The sequence below is a fragment of the Lucilia cuprina genome, chromosome 4 (assembly GCF_022045245.1).
Source record: "Lucilia cuprina isolate Lc7/37 chromosome 4, ASM2204524v1, whole genome shotgun sequence".
NCBI classification, from domain to species: domain Eukaryota; kingdom Metazoa; phylum Arthropoda; class Insecta; order Diptera; family Calliphoridae; genus Lucilia; species Lucilia cuprina.
Window position 1 is genome coordinate 48114 of NC_060952.1, and position 22994 is coordinate 71107.

The 22994-nt window shown below is 29.4% G+C and overlaps 2 protein-coding genes across 2 annotated transcripts in view; one reads left to right on the forward strand and one right to left on the reverse strand.

The window, feature by feature from the left end:
• Positions 1-1383: 1383 nt before the first annotated feature.
• On the reverse strand, positions 1384-19438 carry LOC111688495 (adiponectin receptor protein). The gene is made up of 7 exons (XM_046950433.1): positions 19286-19438; positions 11957-12322; positions 11690-11788; positions 11276-11628; positions 1957-2258; positions 1812-1891; positions 1384-1728 (listed from the first exon to the last, which is right to left on the reverse strand). The coding sequence occupies exons 2-7, from the start codon at positions 12296-12298 to the stop codon at positions 1594-1596; spliced, it is 1311 nt and encodes a 436-aa protein (XP_046806389.1). The 5' UTR covers positions 12299-12322; positions 19286-19438; the 3' UTR covers positions 1384-1593.
• Positions 19439-22077: 2639 nt separating this feature from the next.
• LOC111687204 (elongation of very long chain fatty acids protein 7) overlaps positions 22078-22994 on the forward strand; it is an 11165-nt gene continuing 10248 nt past the window's right edge. The window contains exon 1 of the mRNA XM_023449628.2: positions 22078-22178. The gene's annotated coding sequence lies outside the window, so the exon portion shown is untranslated. The remainder of the gene's footprint in view (positions 22179-22994) is intronic.

The window sequence follows — 22994 nt, forward strand, 5'->3', positions numbered from 1 at the left end:
ACCATTTTTTTATTGACCCCGATTGAAAAGTTAAGTTACTTATTTGACCTCGGGAGCCAAAAAATTACAAACATGAACTTTCGTAGGTTTTTGCTTTATTTTCTTAGATCGGGGTTTTAAGCTGGCAATTAATAATCAGATTAGTTAATCTAAAAATAAATTGATTCAGATCCCAGCAAAAAATAATTGATGTCATATTTTAGAATCAACATCTTAATCTCATCTTCGCTTTTATAAACCAAATATTTCATACAAATGAAAACCAGTTAAAAGTGAGGAAAAAGATGTAGAAAAGTCACTACAAATAACATATTCAGAGTAAATCAAACTTTGGTGAAAAACATATGTTAATCTCCTTTGATGTTTTTGAGTACAAGATTAAACTACACAGCGTTGTCATACAAAACAACAGAAAACGTCTGAGATCGGGATGGAGCAACAGGCTCAACGCCTACTTGTCCGCATAGACGTGCCGTCCCCAATATATGCCCAGCTGGTGGACAGGGTCCCTATTACACCCACCACATATTTAACTGACCAACCCACCCTACTTCACTTAACCCAATCGATTTATGGACTAACCCTTTTGAAGTAGCCCAATTTCTTGGCTGGGCCTAAATACAGAACCCCCGGATTAAAAACTGTATAGTTAAAGATGTTACAACAACAGCAAACGTCACTGTTTGTTATAAAAACAATGCATGTTTTATAAAAAAGAAAAAGACAATTGTTAATGAAAACGAAAGAAACAAAAGAGGCAATATATCGTCATATAAAATCCAAAAAGCCCTATGTTAAAAAAAGTCAAAATCGATTTTTTGATTGATTATGATGCACCGTATCAAGTTACATGTTCCTGCTAAATTTTACTCTTCTACAATTAAAATCAACATCCCTATCAAAGAAATTCTAAAGGTATTGTTCTAATATTATCTTTAAATTCTTGAAAATTTTATAATTCTTTTGAATCTTTAATTTCGAAACTGCAAAATGTTTTAAGTTGGCATCAAATGAAACAAAAATTACACTTTTAGCGAATTCTTGTAATTTAGAGATTATTTTATCAGTTTTAGAAATTTTCCAAGAAAATCTTAACTTCCTAAAAACTTATGAAAACAAAGAAGCCTTATTCCTTCCACGTTTCTGCCTATTCGACCAACAAAAACCGATTTGAATTTAGTTGAAAATGTTAAAAGGGCGTAAGTTTCATATCTCCGTAAGTAAAACAAAAAGCGCAAATTTTTCTTGAAATAAAAATTTGTCTAAGCTTAACTTGACAAAATGTTGAACAATTTTGGTTTTTTGATGTAGCCTTTATCACAGCGTTATGAAAAAATTTATATGAAAATTAAATATTCAAAATTTATAAAAAGAAACATAATATTTGAATTTACTTGTAGATTAAAATATTTTCTATTATTATTATTATAATTTTTTTTGGAGAGACAGAATAACTACTTTTACATAGAATGCAAATATGTAAACGTGACAAACCTTTTTATTTTAAATAACATTTCCGCATTTTTCTTTTGGATAATATAATAATAATTTTAAATATATTTAAGTTTCAGATGACTTTGATCGAGCTGATGCCTAGAATGTAATTGGCTCATGAGGAACAGTGCATTCTCCAACTGTTACCCGGTACATTGCCATTTCTGAAATACCATGATAATGTACAAACGCAGCAGCTATAACCAAAATGTGGAATAGTTGATGAGATTGAAACTGAAATTTAAAATTAAAATTATGCACTTTCTAATATATATACATGTTTAAAAATTTGCAATTTAATTGCTATGTCAACGTACCCACAAGTCGAATTTACCAGGAAACCATCGCTCTGGTACACGCAAAGCGTACAATAGTGCTCCAAGAATGTAAAGAAATCCTAAAAAATTATAAATAAATATAATTACATAAAATTATTTTGACAAAATAACAAATTTGTAATACCCATTAAAAGCAGCCAGCCCAGACTAGACTTGCTTATTTGAGTAAACCATCCTTCCATGGCACCATAGTGTATGGCAGGTATAATACCAGAAAGACCAAAACTCATAAAAACGCCTGCTCTTAGCGGTCGCAAAGCAGGTTCCGAAAACTTGTCCCACAGGGAAACAATTATCGATAAGCTTCCTAGTACACATACAACTGATAGATAAATGACTTTTGGTTGATAGTGACAGTAAAATCCATAGTAAAGCCAAGGTACGAATGAACCCATTATAAGTAATGCTATTCCACAATAATCCAATCTGAGAAATAAACCATATACATATATTAAAAACAAGAAACAAATTCATCGTTAGTGATATTTATTAGTAAAGTTTGAAAATATTTAAACTATTTTCATCAGATGAAAAAAAAATAATAAAAAAATTTAAATTTCCGTTCAAAAATAATAGATCCATTAAAATAATCCCAAAACTACTCTCCTGTGAACATGACTGGAGTCAGTGATGTCATATACATAGAAAAATAAATAGAACTGAGACTGAGAATAAGAAATATTACTTTCTCACATGTACAGGTTCTGTGTGACTTTAATACAATTGTATGAGTATTTTTATTTTTGTTTACATAAAATAACAAAAATATGAAAGTACAAAATGTATCCGAATACATCATACCCTACCACATTGCGAGTAAGTAGCAATAAGTTATTTAGTATTTTTTAAAGTAGAAGTTATATTCAAGAGATTGATGTTTGCTTAATTAATGAATGTACTACTCATTATAACTCATTTAATTTTAAATTTGTTGAGTCGAATTTTATAAATACCCTATTCTTGTATAGCATGTACCGCTTACAAAAAAGTTCAATAGGCTAATTTATGGACGGATTACATCATTACATCGACGCAGGTGTTACAAACTTTAAGACATAAACAAAATGCCGTTCCCATTAGTGTGGTGTAGGGTGTATTTATTTGACTGCATTTGGGCTGCTTTGAAATTAACAATAATCGTTCATATCAAGCGTTAATTTTAGCATTAGCACAATTCCTTGGGCTGCAATAAACACTGCTAAAAGTTATGTTTTTCCTATAAAATTATTGAAAACATTTTCAAAAAAAAAACAAATTTTTCAATCGTTTTTATTTTTTAATATAATTTTCAAGTGTCAATATTGACTCAACCCAGCAAACACAAAGAGTTTATTTAAAATTAAGAATAATTTTTAATGAAGATCTTTCTTACATTGGTCAACTGATATTGAATAAAAATGGCTAATTCAAAACATTATTTCATAAAATATCGAAATATAATATCAACTAATACATTCTCACGACTTGGGTTTTTGACAGCAGACTTAGGTTTTGTCATACTCAGTTTCAGTTCTATATATACCTTTTTTATGCCATATATATTGCTACTTGTAAATATTTGTATTTTGTATTCTGAGTAGTTTTTGTATTTTATATAATTTGAAAAATTTTCTATGTAATTTTCAATTAGTCTGTTCAATAAATCTATCACAATAGGTTATGGGCCTTACGTCGCTTGTGAAAAAAAATATTTTAAAAATTGAAAAGAAAATTTGTTTTACCAATTAATTTTTTACATATTGAATTAAAAAAAATATATTGTATAGTATATTTTTTGCGCTCAAGAGACTGAGATGTAGGGAGAATTTCGATATATGGAAAGGGCAAGCAAGATCTTGTTTAGTGATCAAGGGCTGCTAGAACGTTACTGAAAATTGTATAGTCGGTGATGCTGATTCTGTGATCTATGAAAGAGCATTGGCAGAAATCACACTGATGGTTGATCCCAGCAATTATTGCCACATTGCTACAGCTAAAACGGCAAAAGAAGCATGGGATGCATTGATGAATGCATACGAGGACTCCGGGATAACAAGGAAAGTCGAATTACTCAAACAATTGGTAAACATTAAGGTTGCATACTTGCAAGCTATAGGATGCCTTTTGTACGCGGCTCAACTTACACGTCCCGACATATGTTATGCTGTAAACATGTTATGTCGTTTTAGTTCAAATTCTGGAAAACCTCATTGGGAAGCTGTTAAAAAGATGAGATATTTGAAAGGTACAGACTGTCGAGAGTTTTAACGTGACCGCTATGACCGGTACCATGCGAAGTACTTTGCTGGAGTACTCGAGCTATCTAATCTCTTGCCAAAGTAGTCACGTTGTAAGACAACCACACTACTATGGCTCTGTTGATTCGGCAACAGCACCTAGAGACGTAACCGGTGGACCGAAGCACAATCCATCAATAAGCCGTAGACATCGTTCTTACTCACAGTGACACGCTGTGGCAAGTCTGATATGAACAGAGTAAACTCTGAACATATCTGGACAAGGAAGGAAAATTAATTGGTATCACTTGTATATGATACCTTTCATCCATCATCATTCAACCCATCACACATCTCATTTATTCGACACATTCATAGAGAAAAACATACGACACACTCATTTAGGTATACGGGTGGGGTAAGGCCCGCATACCTCTACATAAATTCTGTATCATATACAATTGACACCAACCCATTTCCAACGCTTAGTCCCACAGTCACTCCTCTGTGGGGTATCTGTTGATTTTCGGCAACAGCACCGAACTTATCCCGAAATATTGACTATTATCATGCATCAGTCTTTTAACCGCCACTTATACTCTTCCCGCGAATTTGGGTTCAACCAACAGCCACTACGTGGATCCCGAAGGAACCTCAACCAACTGACCAGCCAGGACATAGTCCTGCGGGCAACTGGCCACCCGTAGTACCAGATTATGCGGTGCTCTGGTCTGACCACTGGCAATCTGTGCAAGGACTAAGCCAAGCAGTAGACTGAGAACACCAATTTTTCAATCCCGGTCAGATTGGAGGTATTGGGCCCTCTTTATTCCCCGGGATTGCAATAACACCAAGTCGGAGGTCTCGCCAAGGTAACATGCCCCCGGGGGTAATTTGAAAGGACAATTAATAAAGGTATCGTATATAAGAAGGACACTGATAAGATGAACGGATATTGTGATGCTGATTGGGCTAGAAATATAGATGATCGCCAATCAACCACTGGTACATTTTTATATATCAATCTGGTGCTGTATCATGGAATACTAAAAAAGCAAAAAACGTTAGTGTTAGTCACAGCAGCTATACAACAATCCGTATGGTTAAAACTTTTAGAAACAGAATTAAACCTTAGATGTAATGTTGAAATAATGCTGTTGTGTGATAACAACGTTGCCATTCAAGTTGCTTTAAATCCCCAAGGACCAAACATGTTGATATAAAAGCCAAGTTTATACATCAGAAGATAGATGATAAAGAAGTTATATTGAAATATATTTCTACAAATGGTAGCAGACATTTTTACTAAAGCCGTTACTCCACAAAAATTGGAATATTTTAAATTTACAGTCAGGGAGAGTGTTGGGAAGAAGAATGTAATTCAATAATATCATTAATTTACTCCTGCATTCATATATAGCTACTTGTAAATATTTGTATTCTGAGTAGTTTTTGTATTTTATATAATTTGAAAAATTTAAATTTATCGGAATATTTTTTAATTTAATTTTTAAAATTTCCATTTTAATGTTTTATTTTTTTCTTTCAATTTGCATCATACAAATCTTCAAACCCTGACCCTTTAGTTAAGAATCTTAACAATGGATTGAAAACAAAAAACAATTGCAGTATCATGATACGTCATTCGATGTAAAAACAAGTTAGAGTGCTAAATTCGGCTGTGCCGAATCTTAAATACCCTCCACCAGCAGCCTTATTTTTATTAAAATCCATTTTACTATCTAACTTTTAGATAACTCGACAAAAGTTTTATTTCCGTAATAAGGGTACTAACATTTATTCATGTGTGGAACTAATTTGGATTAGGTCCAGAAAAATTTATAATGAGTTTCGGTTATGGACCTCGTACGGATACTATGACTTATTATGGAAAGATCAAAAACTTTGATTTTCAATTTGCGTTTAAGTTTTTTTTTTTTTTGGAAATTATGGTCCAAATAAAAAATATGTATTAAACAATTGTATTTCAAAAGAAGTTACTATTAATTTTCTAGTATAATTCGGTAAAATTCATTACATATTTCCAATTTAATGTTTTTTATTTGTCAAATAAAAACTGTATATAAAACATTTTAAACTGAATTTAAACCTTTCTTTAATCTTAAACAACGGGTTTTAAACCCAATTTTCACTACATTGAAATTTAACATTTAAAAGATTTTAAGCCAAATCTAGTTAATTTGCGAATGCGAATAAACAATTTTATATGCAAATATGTAATATATATAATTCAAATTATTTTGAAAAGAAAATTGATTTGAATTATTCGACTACGCAGAATCTTATATAACCACCATCAAACCGTATGCCGTAAATAGAATGCTCCCATATCTATATAATTAATAGGCAAAGCGATTTTTTGTGACCCCTTTTACTCTTACAATATACATCCGAATTTGGTCAAAGATATATCATTTTAAAGGTATTTGTTCGCAGATGTGCACATGTATGTATTCGAATTTAGGTAAACCATGAAAAGAAACCAAATTTAACAATATATTTTGTGTGCAAAAAAATTAATTAATTTGTTATATTGTCTAGAGAGTCCTTAGGTTTGATATCATGCTTTCTAAAACATGAAAAATTTACATTTACTTAAATTAAATTAGCTTTTTTTCCATAAAATTCCTCACAAAAGTATACGAATTTTTCCTGTATTTCATATTTGATCATATTATACGTTTTTATGCTTTAAATTGTTTTAAAGGATTACTATCAACCGAAATGATATATTTTTGACCCTTTTGGTCCACAATTTTTGGGGTTTTGTACCCTTTTTATGTAATATAAAATTAAAAAAGCGATTTTTGGCAAAATTTGTAGTATTTTCTCTTTTTTCCAGAAATAAAACCAAAATTTGATATTGGGATTTAATAGACCCCTTGGAGTATCTAAAAATAGTATTTTTTGTTACAGAATCTGTATTTAAAATATCCAAGATATATTATTGATATCATTATTCTGTCGCTAATTTAATATATTGGAGCTTAAGTCCATTTTCATAATACAAGGGTCAAAAATTTTAAGTGAAACTTTTCTTGTATATATTCTTTTATATATCAGTTTTTATATATTTTAAGTTTTTAATGTATTGCGGAAGTGTAGAACTCCAAAACATGCCTCGAAGAAACACCATTCAATATGGAAGTATCATTATTTTTATATACCAATGACGTCCAGGCTACATGCCACAATATCATTATGGTCTAACTCAAAAATATCGATATCAGTTTAAATATTGATTACTAATATCAATTTAAACCAGACGTCGGCGCTAGTATTGTTCTGACAACGAAGATTTTCGGCAAATTACATGTACACAACACGATCGCATACGAACCTCTAAACAAGAGCATCAAAAATACAAATATTTTATTTAGTTGCTTGACAGCATTCAACAAAGCAGGTTGATGTCGCTTTGTTAAAGAAATTGCAAACACAACTTGAAAAAACAAAAACAACTTGCAAAAGCAAGAGAATAATTTACAAAAACAACGTACACTCTAAATAATTTTCTAGAATGCATAACAATAAAAGTAAATAAGTTAATCTTGTTTCATACTTTTTTTGTACATTTTAATTAGAAATGTTGTTTCTACGTGAAGAAATTATCATTCATAAGTACATTGATTACACATTGTTTATAAATATTTGCATTTTGCAGTAATGCAATTTAATTTCAAAATTAAAAATAACCAAATATTTTTTCAGTGCAATTTCAATGAAAAAATGCCAATAGTGTGTGTGTAGTGGTGATTTTTTTATCTGCCTCTCTATCCGCCGGTATATGATTTAAACCCAAAATTTTGGACTTACAGTGTTATTGTAATGGGCAACATAAGCGTGAAAGTTTCGAATAGTAAAACCTGAAATCTACTGTATAGGATGACATTTTGTAAAGGCATGTTTTGGAATTGTATACCGATATAATGTATTGAAAATTTAAAATATATTAGTGCTAATATGTACATGAATGTATACTAGCCAACTTTGTCGGAAAATATCGACCCTAGTGGTACGAAAAGGGACTTAAGATCCATACAATTCAATTAGAAACTGAAGAACGACACCAAAAATATTTCTTGGAACTTTTAAGTATAGATCCTTATAACAAAAATTATTATTTTTATATACCTCAAGTGGTGTATTAAATCGTCATATTAAAGTTTGGTTTTATTTTTGGAAAAAAGGAAAAAAATTTGCAAATATGGTCAAAAATCGCCATTTTAATGATATTACATGAAAAGATGGTACAAATGCTCCAAAATTGTGGAACAAATTGGCCAAAAATATACAATTTTGGTCGATAGTAACCCCTTAACACAATTTTAAGCAAAAAAACACCCGTTTATAATTTTTGTGTTTTGTAAAATATGGTGATATATGAAATACCGTAAAAATTCGAATACTTTTGTGAGGCAATTTTATGGACTTTTTTAAAAAAAAGTTAAATCAATTGAGGTAAATGTAATTTTTTCAAATTTTAAAGAGTGTGATATTATACCTTAGGACTTTCTAGACAATATAACAAATTTAATTATTCATTTCACACAGAAAAATATTAGCTTTGTTCCTTTACTTGTCAAGTTTGCAGGTTTTTACCAGAAATTGTAAAAGAGAACAAATTTGAGCAATTAATATTATTTTCTCTTGCCAGAACTTGCAGGTTTTAGCCAGAACATTTTTTCCTGGCAAATAGAAAAAAAATTGTCAAATAAATTATTTGTTTAAAAAAATAAATTGAAAACAAAAAAATGTTTAATATTTTAGATTTATTTTCATAAATAAGTATATGTGATTGTAGTTTTTCCATTTTATTTTAATTTCAATAGAAATTTATATGAATAAACATCAATACAAATTTATTGAAAGAGAGATTTTGTTTTTCTGTTCCCGTACTTTTTATAAGTACGAAGAGAAAATTCCATAGAAGTTCATTCTCTTTCGCCAGAAAAGCTCTGGACAAAGCTATTATCAAATTATGTTTCTTTTCAAAGTACAACCAAATTCGAATACTTATGTGAGACACTGTATATTTTTATAATCTGAATTTTTAATTTAATTTTGATTAGGGAGGCGGACCTCCCTTTATGTACTCTAGTAAACAGTAATGTGCGTTTAATAAGTTTGTTGAAGGGGGCCTTATTTGGGGCAAAGCTCAATTATGGACTGGTTCTCATAAATCTCGGTAGACAGGTTTTTGTTCATAAAAAATGTGCTTATGTCGAATGTTAGCGCTATACTCGTACTTTCAAGCCAGTAGTGAGCGTTAAAGTCATTTTCTAAGAGGGACCTTATATATATTTAGTTTCAGAAAAATAAAAACATTTCGAGTTGTTAAATGCAATAAATTTTGTAAAAAAATAACAAATAATTTTGTGTTAGTAAAAAATTTGTGAAGAGAGGGAAATGTTATTGTTGTAAAACTATGTCATAGTCCAACTTCTTATTACTCTTTGAAATTGGCAATGGAACAAAATTTACTTAAATTTCGTTCTTTTACTTTTTATATTTTTGGAAATATTTTTTTATTTTTATGTATTTGTATGTACTCAACCAAACCTTACAATAAAACAATTATTTCCCAGCAAAAAATAAAAAAACATCCCTCCAATGACACGCTAATGTAAAATTCATAGGTTTTTACCGAATTTGAAGCACTTCGGGTTACTAGTTGTGATGAATATACTACATCTTTTCCACACTTTTCTTGCTGTGTTATTATTTACTACAATTTCTTAACCAAATTCACATCTCAAAATAATAAATTTTATACTGCTGAATTGAACGAGCATTCCTTTATATTAATTTAATTTTAATATGATATGTTTGACTTCTGTGGAGAAATGGCATTCAACAAAAAACACAACGTGTGTAGTCAGCTTCACTAACAAAACAATGGAAACTTTGGTATAGTCTTAACAAAAACGGTGAGAACTTATTAGTTACTCAGAAAATAGTTGGGAATCTTCCACTTTGTATACGTTGAAACAATAATTGAGTCAACATTTTCCCTCGAAATTTTTTTTCCATATCGTCGAACTACTGTTTCCTATAGATATTCTATAGGGTTGAGTTATGGTGAATAAGCAGGCCTCTTCAATATTCAGCCCATATGTTGGGTTTTAACTGTGTTTTTCTCATAAAATTTTTAAATATTTTTTATTCATTATATATTAATCACAGATCAACAAATAATAGGTAATGTATTAAAAGTGCACCCTGGTACATATGTGTTCATAACTACTAGGGTATTTAATTATTCGGGTTTTGTCTTATTCGGTTTATTCGACAAATAATTATTTGAGGTTTTACCTAAGCCGGTAATTAATCGGATAATTAAAAATTGTTCGGTTATTCAAATAAAAGGAAACTCGGTGTTACTATGCTTTTTACAATAAAATTTATTCATATTACACCCTGTAACAATTTTGAATACTAATCCACAGTTTCCTGTACACATATATTTTTTCATGTTTAAAAATAACATTCGCCGTTTTATAAACAAAAATATTCACCCTCTTCGCTAATCTTCATTTCACGTGAAATATGTTCCCTTTTCACCTTTATTTCTACCTTTTCACTTTTATTCTATGTTAATTTTTTTCACATAAAAAGGAAATTATTCCTTTTTATGTGAAATGCTTTTCTATATAAAGAAATTATTGTTTTTAAAATTTTGAACTTGTCCAAGAATTCATACGTTCTACTGAACACTAGATCAACTATAACTGAAGAACTTATTAGAAATATTTAAGGACACAACAATGTTCCTAAAAACTGGTTGTAGAAGTAAAGGCGGTATAGTTATTTCCATAATTTTTATTCAAGAATCAGAAATGTCATAAAAATCATAAAATACGTTTTCTTTATTATAGAAAAATGATTAAGAAATTAAGAAAATAGGAAATTAAAAAATTTTGTAATTTACTGCTAAATAGTTAATTTTTCTTAATCGTTTAATTGATAGAAATTATTCGGTTTATTCGTTATTTGAAATTTGACAATTTTCATTTATTCAAACGATTAATCATCAAAAATTAATCGATTAACCGATCGACGATTAATCGTTTCAATACTCTAATAACTACTGAACAGATACGTCCCACAATAGTCGTTTATTATAATTGTGAAAAAAACCTATTTACCTGCATTTTGAATTGGGCGATTACTTTCACACTAAAGATTTCGAGTGGATATACTTACTTAGAGAAAAGTCTTCCAATTTCAACGGAATGACAACTTAAAGTATGAAAAGCAAACGAAAACCCCAAACATATAATGGCGCCAGCGAAAAATGCCCCAAAAATTAGCTTCTCTTGTACTTGGATTTCGACCGAAGGGCGTGACAAAAAGTAGCAGGCCACGCCTATGAATGCAACACAACCTAGTAAATGTGTCCAAATATTTCCAGTTTCAGTGTGTAAACGAAAAATAGATTTGAAACATGCACCGAATGATGGTAAAGGAGGACGATGACCACGGTGCAGAAAATCATTATCTTGAAGCCATTTAGGTAAATTTTTGTAGTGACATACTTTCCAACTGGCCTCCCACACCTATTCGTATAAAAAACGAAAAAATTAATTGAAAATAAGAAAACATAACTTTAAAACAAACCTTTCGGACAAATTCTTCTGCTTGTTCTGCAGCATTATGAGCTAAAGCTCCCAGATCAATTTCATCTGACAAAACACCAGCTTTTAAGACCTCTGTCATCTGTAAATTATATGTGTACATATTTGTACTAACTAAATGGTAGAATTTGATTTCTTCATATTATATTAGCAATATGCTGATGATCTTTTTACCTCATTCACATATTATAAAACATAAAAAAGATGAATTTCTTTACATTTCATAGTTAAAAATCCTTCTAAAACTTACTTCTGCTTCAATAAGTTGAGTATCCTCAGGTGTAGAGGGCAAAGGACATCCAGCGTCATCCTCTTCAGCTAAAACGTCGTCATCCTCAAGCAAATCTAAATCATTAGCACACAGTGAGTCCTCATGTCCCCAACCACGACGTTTTCTTAAAATCATTTTTACATCATCAAATATATATTCATCATCGTCATCGCTTCGAATTCCTTTCTCATTTGCATTGTTTTCTGCACACGAGTGAACTGGAGAGTCAACATCACTATTAGGTTCATTGACTCGCACTTCAGAATAGTTCATCATTGAGGTATTACGCTGTAACATATTTGTCGAATGTTCCGCTTCCATTTATAAAAAATGCGCCTTATTAAGCTAACAAATAAAGTAATTTCATTTTTATTAAAACAATAATTTTATGTTAAGGCGTGTAAAATATTCAAAAGACTTCTGACTATAAGATATATACCATTCAAAAATTACTTATAAATAATTTTTGCAAAGATATTTTACTGCAAAAATTATACATAACACTAGAATCCCTATTAATAATATGGGTTATATTTATAATAATTTATTAAAATGTTTTTAAATGGGTATAAGTCAAACCAGTAAGTCCAAAAATATGTATTTTAACTATTAAAGTAGGAAAAATCATGGCATATCTGCTAGTTAACTATTCTTTATTTTCAGTACAAATATTTTAAACAATGAACCATTTTTCCATATAAAAAGAACCAATATTCAATTATTTGCACACTTAAAGACTTTTTTATAATCAAATTATAAGTTATAAACGATTTGTGAAATAACTTTACATTTTTTTAATATTTTATTTACAGCGGATTTTTGAGTTAGAAATCTAAAAATAGATTGATTCTGATGTATTTAAATACAATATTTAACTTCGCGGTGTTGCCATACAAAACAATAGTGACGTTTTTTTCAAACTCTAATTACAATGCTAACTATTGCTAAATTCATACATTTTTTTACACCACATGAAAATAAAACATTCATATATTAATATTTACATATTTTTGATTTATATTTATTTTTTATTTTATTTATTGAAAGTAATATAAAAAGCCTTCAAGGCCAAGGTCTTCATTTTTGTAAAATAATCTAGTTTTTAAAATAAATTTTTCTAAGTCCAATAATAAGTGATATCGATTTTTAAAAAGTTGTTCCATCTTTCGCCACGCAACTTTGATTATACATATTTCTAAAAGTTTGAAATGCTAAATCGAAAATATTTTCGCATTAAATAGCCAAAAAAAAAAATTTATGTACAAAAGTACCTATTTTGCCCGTTTTCCGTCATTTTCACCCATTTTTTTACCCCTTCTAGTTGAATTTTCGGAAAGTTATATAGCCTATTAACGCTTCCAGACATGTATCTTTCAATAGACAATATTTACACAATTTTATATACACAATAGTATAAATAGAAAACCCACTTCTACAATAACGAGAAATACGAAGTAGTCAATATAGTATTAACCAAATGCAGGACATAATTACCAATAAATGGCATCAGCGTAAAACCATCACAGCCAACAGCCCTCGACGAAATCAAATTAGAAGCTGTAAACATTTCAGAAACATCAATATTATGGAAGGAAAAACCATTGTTTCTATAGTCAGAATAATTTAAAACACTGCCACTGTTTATTCTTTGATTTGAGGAAAACATATTATACTCCGTTTTCCCTAAGTATTGACCAAATTGCTTTACTATCTTTATTTCTAAAAATTGAGCCATGTGCGATTCTCTTAATTTTTCTCATAACTGATTTTACTTGATTTCTACATCGGCGAAATACTTTCCATTTGTGAATACTGTTGTTACACTGATATTCACCATACGCAAGACCCCTAAAAGAGGCATAATACTGAATTCTAGGATCACTGAACCATGATTCATTACAGTTGCTAGTAAAACCTTTTCGCAGCGGAACTAAGGTATGTAAAAACTGCAAACTTCTATTTAAAATTTCTAACAGATTATCCACATTGTCTGTCAAGAACATAACATCATTCAAGCAGATTCATAAAATTCAGTGAAGATACTAAAAAATAATCCAGCAATGAACTGGAATCATGAAAAAATGTGTAGGCATAGAATTATAGCTCTGATATCTGTCCTTTTAAATGCAAAAAGTTCCCGTGAGGAAGATAAACAAAACCCAACAAAACTTTAACATTCCTAACATTAAGTTCAATAAACAAGCACTCTGCAATTTCATAACCCTTACCAACAAATACAACTCTATGATCAATAAATTTAGAAACATAGAGAATAACACCACCACCTCTACCACTTTACCTGTCATTTTTGTGACATACATATCCAGGAAAATTTATTGCATTAGAGATTATTTTAAAAAAATTTATAAGGAAGTTGCTTTAGTCTTTACTAGAGAATTCAAACGATTAATCGTCGTTCGGTTAATCGATTAATTTTTGACAATTAATCGTTCGAATAAATAAAAATTGTCAGATTTCAAATAACGAATAAACCGAATAATTTCTATAAATTAACCGATTAAGAAAAACTCACTATTTAACAGTAAAATGTATTTTCTACAAAATTTAATACTTTTATAATAAATTTTCTTTTTTCTTAATTTCTTAATCAATTTTCTATAATGAAGGAAATTTATTTGATCATTTTTGAAAAGAAATCATGGAAATAATTATATCGCTTTTATTTTTACAACCAGTTTTTTTTGGAACATTGTTGTGTTCTTAAGTATTTCTAATAAGTTTTCAGCAACAGTTATAGTTGAACTAGTGTTCAATGGAACGTATGAATTCTAGAACTAGTTAAAAATCTTAAAAACAGTGCAGATGATGCATTCGATTCAGAAATTATTTCAGGGAAGAAAAATTTTAAAATAGAGAATCTCACACAAATAGCCAGACATTTTAACGAATTAAATCAACCGGTTATAATCTACGAGCTAAATGAGGTAATGATGACATTAAATGTACAAACGCAATGCACAAATTCTCATACCTAAATTGAGTACAATATTGGAACGTTCTTTTCATGTAAGGGTTGTACACATTTTCAACACTTTACCTAATAATATGAAATCTTTTGAACTTTCAATTAATATTTTTAAACATAAAATGTTGGAACATATTCAGGAAAATAATATATAATTATGCCATTAATCAGTCTTTTTATATCTAATTGTTTGTTTTGTCACTATTACCGACTTCAATTGTTAACCTGTCCTTCTCTAATTTCTTTCTCTTTTAAACTTGTTAACACGTCTTTTTAGAAGGAGACTGTTTCAACTTTCAATTATTATGTTTTTATTGTTTTGTTTCTAGTACAATAAGAAACAATATTAATTAGTAAACATAGACTTTTCTTTTTGATACACTTTTACTTAAGTTGGAATTTATGCCAGGATAACATATTTTTTATATAATACTACTTTTTGACTTTATTATCTTGTGACTTGTTATCGTTTTATTATCGCTGAATTCCATATGGACATTCCATATTAGAATTCAGCTTATACACACACTTACACATGTGTTGAAATAATTGAAGTAACTTCTTTCTTAACTCACACCGACAACATATTTGCAGGGGATTCAGGAAACCCAGAATCTGTCCGAATAAATCCCGATAACATGGACCGTGTCATACAAAACTGGTCAAGGGAAAATGGTGCCGTTATCCCCACGAAAAAAGCTGAAATATTTCATGTTTGCCGAAAACGGGACTGTAACAATAACACAATCTGTCAGGGCAACGAGAACCTGCGCATCATGGATCAGATGAGAATTCTGGGAATAATATTGACCAAAAACCTTTTTTTGGAATACACCTGTAAAAAACTTGTCATATAAACTGACTAAAATTAACAATCTTCTGAAACTTATTTGTTCTCGAGGGAAAGGTCCTCCTCATATTGAAACAGCACTTAGTATTTTCAAATCGCTTACGATGGGTACGATACTACATGGGGTCACAATTTATTTCTGGACCTCAAAGGGAAATGTAAACAAGATGAATAAATCAATTAACATGTATTTTAGAACCGCATCGGGATTGCTGCGGACAACAACTATCGAAAAATTAAGGGCAGAAGCAAATTTTACTGACTTTACAAGCCTATTGGAGAAAACTGCCATTAGTCTTGTTTCGAGATCTATAACTATACCAGATGAAAGCCTTCATGACACGTTATATCATTATTTATCATCCCAGGAAAATTTCTCACCATCTGCCATCGGGAAAATTGTGACTACCTTAAAAAGGCGGAACATATCAATTCCGGATAAGCCGGGCAAACCCAAAATACTGGAATACTTGTCAAACTGGACGACAGCTTAAGTTTTTTCAACAAGAATTCCACAAACCCATTGTGTTTCAAAAGCATGTTTTTGGAGAAAATCTCATATTATGCCCCAGATCATATTTACTACTCAGACGGGTCCTTTCGTGACACTTTGACCTTGTCAAACAATAAACGAACATCCAATATGAAACTTCATGTAAAAATCGTTTAACGGAGCATTTTTACAGCGGAGATAGCTGCAATTAAGTCTGCAATAAAATATTGCAGTGAAATTGCCGGCAGATCACTATGATCACTATATGCACTGATAGTTTAAGTGCTACCAAAGCCTTAATCAAGAACCATAATGAGCATATAATGATATTTTACACATGGAGAATATGGCAAACGATATTACCATAATGTGGATTCCATCACATATTGGAATCCCTGGAAATGAACAGGCTGACAAAGATGCTAGGGAAGCCTTAGAATTACATGATGTCACGGAAGTTCCATGCCTCCATAAAGCTTTAACAAAATCATTTAACGCCCTTTACGACCATCAAAACCATGTACCGAAAAGGCCTAAATACAGCGAGATTCTTTCTAGGTCACAATGTATAATGCTCGCTCGTCTAAGAGTTGGAAAGGCAGTATTTAATTCGAAACACTATTATGAAAGGACTGATCCCCCGATTTGTTTTCACTGCAATGTTTACCTTACCATACCACATATTCTGACAGAATGTCTGCTCTCGAAAAAAGATCAAATACTTGACTGCCAAAATACGAACTTACTAATTATTATCAAAAGACTGGGGAAACACAATATTCATGAAATTTAATACTGAGATCAGTATTAAGGTCTGTTTAGAGGTCTAAATGTTCCTCCTAGTTCGTATATTGATTTTGGAGAAGATCTAAAATCTAAACTAATTTTTTATATCGAAATTGCCTGATTATTATCCTTTAAACATTTTTACGGCAAATAACATCACATTTTCACACAATGAGGATATGATTTTTGCGAATCGCCATTGAAAAATACTTAAAACACGTTCTTTTAACAATAAAACAATAAAATCAAAAAAGTAATTTAAAAATTATTTAAAAAACCCAACGAAATTAACCGGAATTCTCAATATGCAAAATACTTTATTGACATGCAAATTCTGATTAAAAATACTAAAATACAAACAACAACAAATGCACCTAAATTTGTATTTTAATATTTTTTCTTGGTTTTCCCATTTAACACAATCTCTATTTTTAATTGGAAAACATAAATTTACTTTTTAGCTTTTTTTTTTTTTTGAATTTTATTTATGAACAAAAAACAAAATTTTCTTAAAAAAAGGTAGACAAAAATCTTAGTTTAATCTGTATAAATAAAAATTTTATAAGCGACTCCATATAAAACGTAATATCAGTTGAATTACTTCTGATTAAAAATCACTCATTATATTTACCCAGCAAAAAATTGCATTGGTTCAAAGTGAATTTAGGTTTCATGACTTGTTTAATAATAGTATAACTCATTCTAAATACCTTCCTAAATTCAACCCATTCCGCAGTTAAAAATGTCTTCAAAACTTTAAAAATAAATTAAAATTGTTAACTTAATTAAAAGTGATATATGAAGCATTAGACATAATTTGGATTATTAATAACATTTTATACAATTTTTCTATACCCAGTAAAAAAGTGAGGAAAAAGATGTAGAATTTTCACCACAAATAACATACCTGAAGTACTTCCATTTTGGTGAAAAACCTATGAATTTTGCATTAGCGTGTCATTGGAGTAATGATATTCATTTTTGACAACTATGAACTACATCTAATCTTATTCATAGATGCAATAAAAATCCGATATTTGGATGTAAAAAATAAACCGAATTCGATCAATGTTATGTTATTTTCATTGGTTAATTTCATTGGTTTTATGTTAATTTCATTGGTTTTTCACCAAAGTTTGATGCTTGAGTAATAACTTTTCTACATCTCTTTCCTCACTTTTAACTTGGTTTTCATTTGTAAGAAAATAGTTGGTTTATAAAAGCGAAAAATATATAATCGCATTTTTAGATGACATTAAGATGTCGTATCTTCGAATTTACGTTCACATGATCTCCAATGACACGTTAATGTTAAAATCATGCATGTTTCACTTAAATCGAACCACTTCGTCATCACTTGCACCTCTGATTAAACAACATCTTTGTCATATAACTGTTTATTTTAAAGGCTTTTACTTTTAATTTGAAAACAATTTGAATAATACATTATTCAGTTAGGAAAACATACAGATTCGGAGTAAAATGAAGTTATTGTTCATGTATTTACATAAAATAGAATCTTATTAAACGGTAAAAATTGCGTTACCTATAATTATTTAAAAAATTAGGTCTCCAAGAATGATCATAATTTTCAAATCTTTTAAAGTTATCCATGTTAAACAAATAAAAAAGTATTGTTGGACGTGGCCGATCATATGATACCCCACACTAGTTATGAATATTAAATATGATTTATTTTACATAATAATCATTAATCATGGTTTCCTTTTGCTGTGGGAGTTAGGAGGCCATTAAGGCTTCTATAAAACTTAGTTGTGCCACCTTTTACAATCGCAAGAGGGGCATAATGCTTTTTGTACGAACTATTATACTGTCATTTATGGGATAATCTTTGCTGCACTTGCTTTCAGTTCTTAGCCAATGCGAACTTTGGAACGATGTGTCATATGTATATAAGATCCAAAATTTGACATAGGATGTAATGTACATACATACACACATATGTATGTATGAAATGTTTATAAACTAATTTATATTCAATAGCCATTGTTAATGTCGCAAATAATTTAAGAAAAATCAATAGACATTAGACGTTTTCATTAATTTACATGTATTATATGTATGCATATAACTACATGTACATGTACGTAAACAATTTTCTATTTTGTAAGTTTTGTAAGTTTTTGTATGTTAAAACACATTTCTTTAAATTGATAAATTTAATTTACAAACCGTTTTTAACATGAATATTTGAGATATTGTACTTCAAGTTCTAATAATATTATTCTTTTATGATTATATAAAGTAATAACTAATTTATTTTTTATTACACGACTAAACAAATTTTCTTTAGTTGTTTAAAAATGGTATTGGAAGCAAAGTTTAACAGGGTGACTTAAAGTAAAATAATTTGTTTAGTAAAGTTGCCATATGTTTTAGTTATTCAGACAGTGTTGACTAGGGTTCAATAAATCGACTTTTTGTCGAAAAGCATAAAAGTCGATGTCGACTTTTTAGGAACAAAAAAATTTTTATTTTTGATTCATTTTTGTGTTTAAAATACATAGTAATACAATGATTTGAGGAGTTTTGTTTTCCCCGTCAAAAAATCTAACAATTTTTTTATATATTTTTTCAGTCTCTTATTTTATTGAGTTTATCTGACCAAGTCCATTAAATAATTGATTTGAACTGACGTTGAAAACATCTAAATCAAAAACGGCAAATGGTAATTTTCTGTTATGACCGAACACAAACTTTTTTAATTTCTTCTCAAGAAATTATTATTAACAAGTAAGAGTGCTATCTATATTCGGCTGTGCCGAAACTTATATACCCTTCACCATAGTATATTTTAAACATATGTATTAGTTTTATACATTTTTTCCAACTACATTATTATTACACCAAAAGCAAAACTAAATGAACAACAACGCTAAAAGAAATAAAAAACAAAATTCGCAAGGCATCAAAACCAGCAGACATCTAACTAAACATACATAACGAAAAACACAGAAAAACAAAATAAACAACGCAATAAAACCAACCTATATCCAAATATACGAAGAGAATTCACAAAATAAAAACACACAGCTGAATAAAACCATATACATACATCTACACACACGTGTACATCGTTTTCTAATATACAGTGTTGTTGTTGCTTATTTAACAAAGCGTGAAAAAATATGACATTTTTTGATAAAATTTTCAGAGGTTGTCTCGGATTTTTGCTCATATCTCCGTTATTTACCGACCGATTTTGCTGATTTTAAATAGCGATCTTCTCGAAAGCATGTCTAACAGTATTATTGATTGGTGTCCTCTTAAAACCGATCCAGAATATATATACTTTATAGGGTCGGAAAATTATATTATAGAAATTACAAACGGAATGACAAACTTATTATAGCCTTCTCACGAAGATGAAGGGTGATGTACACGTGTGTGTATGTTTGGTTTTATTCAGCCGTGCATTTCGGTTTGTATGTTTGGATGCTGTTGGCGTCAATTAGTTGTGCAGGTATTTTGTTTTGTTTTTGTGAATTCTGTATAATTGGATTTAGGTTCGTTTTATTGTGTTGTTTATTTTGTTTGTGTTTTTCGATATGTATGTTTAGATGCCTTGTGTATTTTGTTTTTTATTTCGTTTAGTGTTGTTGTTCATTTTGTTTTGCTTTTGGTGTAATATTAATGTAGTCGGGAAAAGATTTATAAAACTAATAAGTTTAAAATACACTATGGTGAAGGGTATATAAAATTCGGCACAGCCGAATATAAGATTCTTACTTGTTAAAAGTTTCATATGAATTTTTAGGTTGAAAATTAACTTTTTCAGATGGATTTTTATTTTTAAAGTTACGAAATAACTGTTATAAATTAACTTTTTTGATAAAACTTGTAATTGTTACGGTCCCTGAATATTTATTGTAAAATTATGAAATACAGAGAAAAAAAAACAATTTTTAAAATAATTTTAAAATTTTTTGTAAAATATAAAAATTTCAAAAAAAATAAATTATTACACGAATTTGCAGAAAATATTGTTGTATTGTGCATGCATGGAAAATTTTATTAACAAGATGCCATTATAATTTATTTATCTGTCCATTACAATAGAGTTATATATAACTCATTTACCGAGCAGGGCGACGATGCCTATACGCCCGATTTAGTGAAACAGACCAGAGATTTGTTGGAAAACGAATCCACAACCCGCAGACTGAAATGTGACGACAATACCAATTTTTCAGCTTGAGGCACCCAATTATTAAATAATTTTATTTTAAACAATGTTTTTATAACAAGCTTTAAATTAAAAATGTCTAAAATTTGGACATTTTTCGATTAAAAATTAAACAGATTAAAATTAAACTGTAATAATTAAAAAAATAACCGTCAACAGCGAAGATACATATACTAAACATATACATACATACATATGTATGTATGTATGTATGTATGTATGTACGTATTTATGTATGTATGTATGTATGTATGTATGTATGTATGTATGTATGTATGTATGTATGTATGTATGTATGTATGTATGTATATATGTATGTATGTATGTATATACAAAAATGTATAATAAATAAGAAGTAGTAACCCAGAAATATTTAATTTACTTTGCTTTTAATATTTTAGTATATTGTTAAATGATCGCTCGCCAATGTACATACATACATACTAAAAATCTAAAAATTAACGAAATAACTTCTAACGATCTCCTTGACCATATTAAGATCATGCTGTCAGTTCGCTTCGAACATGTTAGGTGCCGACGCACCGAATAAAACAAACACAGTAATTAAATAATGAAACATAGTTTTTTATTATTACTTTTTCTGCTGGTAAATGTGCCGTCGATCTTAACTTATTTAAAGCAATTGAGCGTCAAGTGAAGAGAGACTTATCTAGTAAGAGAATTTTTAAGTGTATATATTTTTGTGTATGCAACAGAACAAAAATACAAATGCTCGCGATTTTTTTTATTTATAGATCCGTTGAAAAAGAATCTATGTTCAGTTAGTGTCTTCTTGGCAACTTCAATTGACGGGCTTTTGTTGACTTTTTGCGGGTACATTTCTAAAACGGAAACGGATACAAAATCATTATCGAGAATGTGAGTTAATTAAGAAAATTATTTTAGTTTACATATTAGTAAACTTTTGAATTGTGTTTTTTTGTGAATGTGTATTAGTGTTAGTGGGTGCGAGTGTTGAATATAAATGTCTAATAAGGATCGTTCCTATCCATGGCTCTATCGATATAGCATTGCGCGCATTCAAAAATTTACCATTCGATAAAATTTTTCTAAATTAATTTCATTAAATCAATAATTTAATATGTTTATACGTGCATATATACATATTACACTAAATCCCATTAAGTGAATATTAACTTTAAAAATATTTACACAATAGAAGAATTACTTGTATGTACTGTAATACTTCTATTTTAATTTTTAACACATTTTATAGAAGAAAAGTATTTATTTACTATTTATTTAAAATGTGTATTTTTTTCTCAATTAGATACATATTTTAAAAATGCTAAACGTTCATTTTCTTGTTGACCTTAACCTAATGCTGAAGTAATAGTCAAAATCAATAGATTTTGTTTGTACACACTAGATGTTATAGTGTTGAACAAAATGCATTTTTTTGTTTAGAACAGCATGTTTTGTGTTTTTTGTGATTTTTCAATAGACCTGGACTTTAATTGTATTCGTTTGTTATTTTCAGAATTTTGTATGTACATGAGAGTGCTCCAAGTGCATACATACATATATTGTAAGAAATGTTCTCCTCTGGGCACATACATAAAATACAATATGTAATTGACACAATTTTTACCAAAGTAATTATTTTCAAGTACAATGGTTATTAATTATAAACGCTTTTAACTAAATAACTAAAAAAATGTATGTATGTATGTA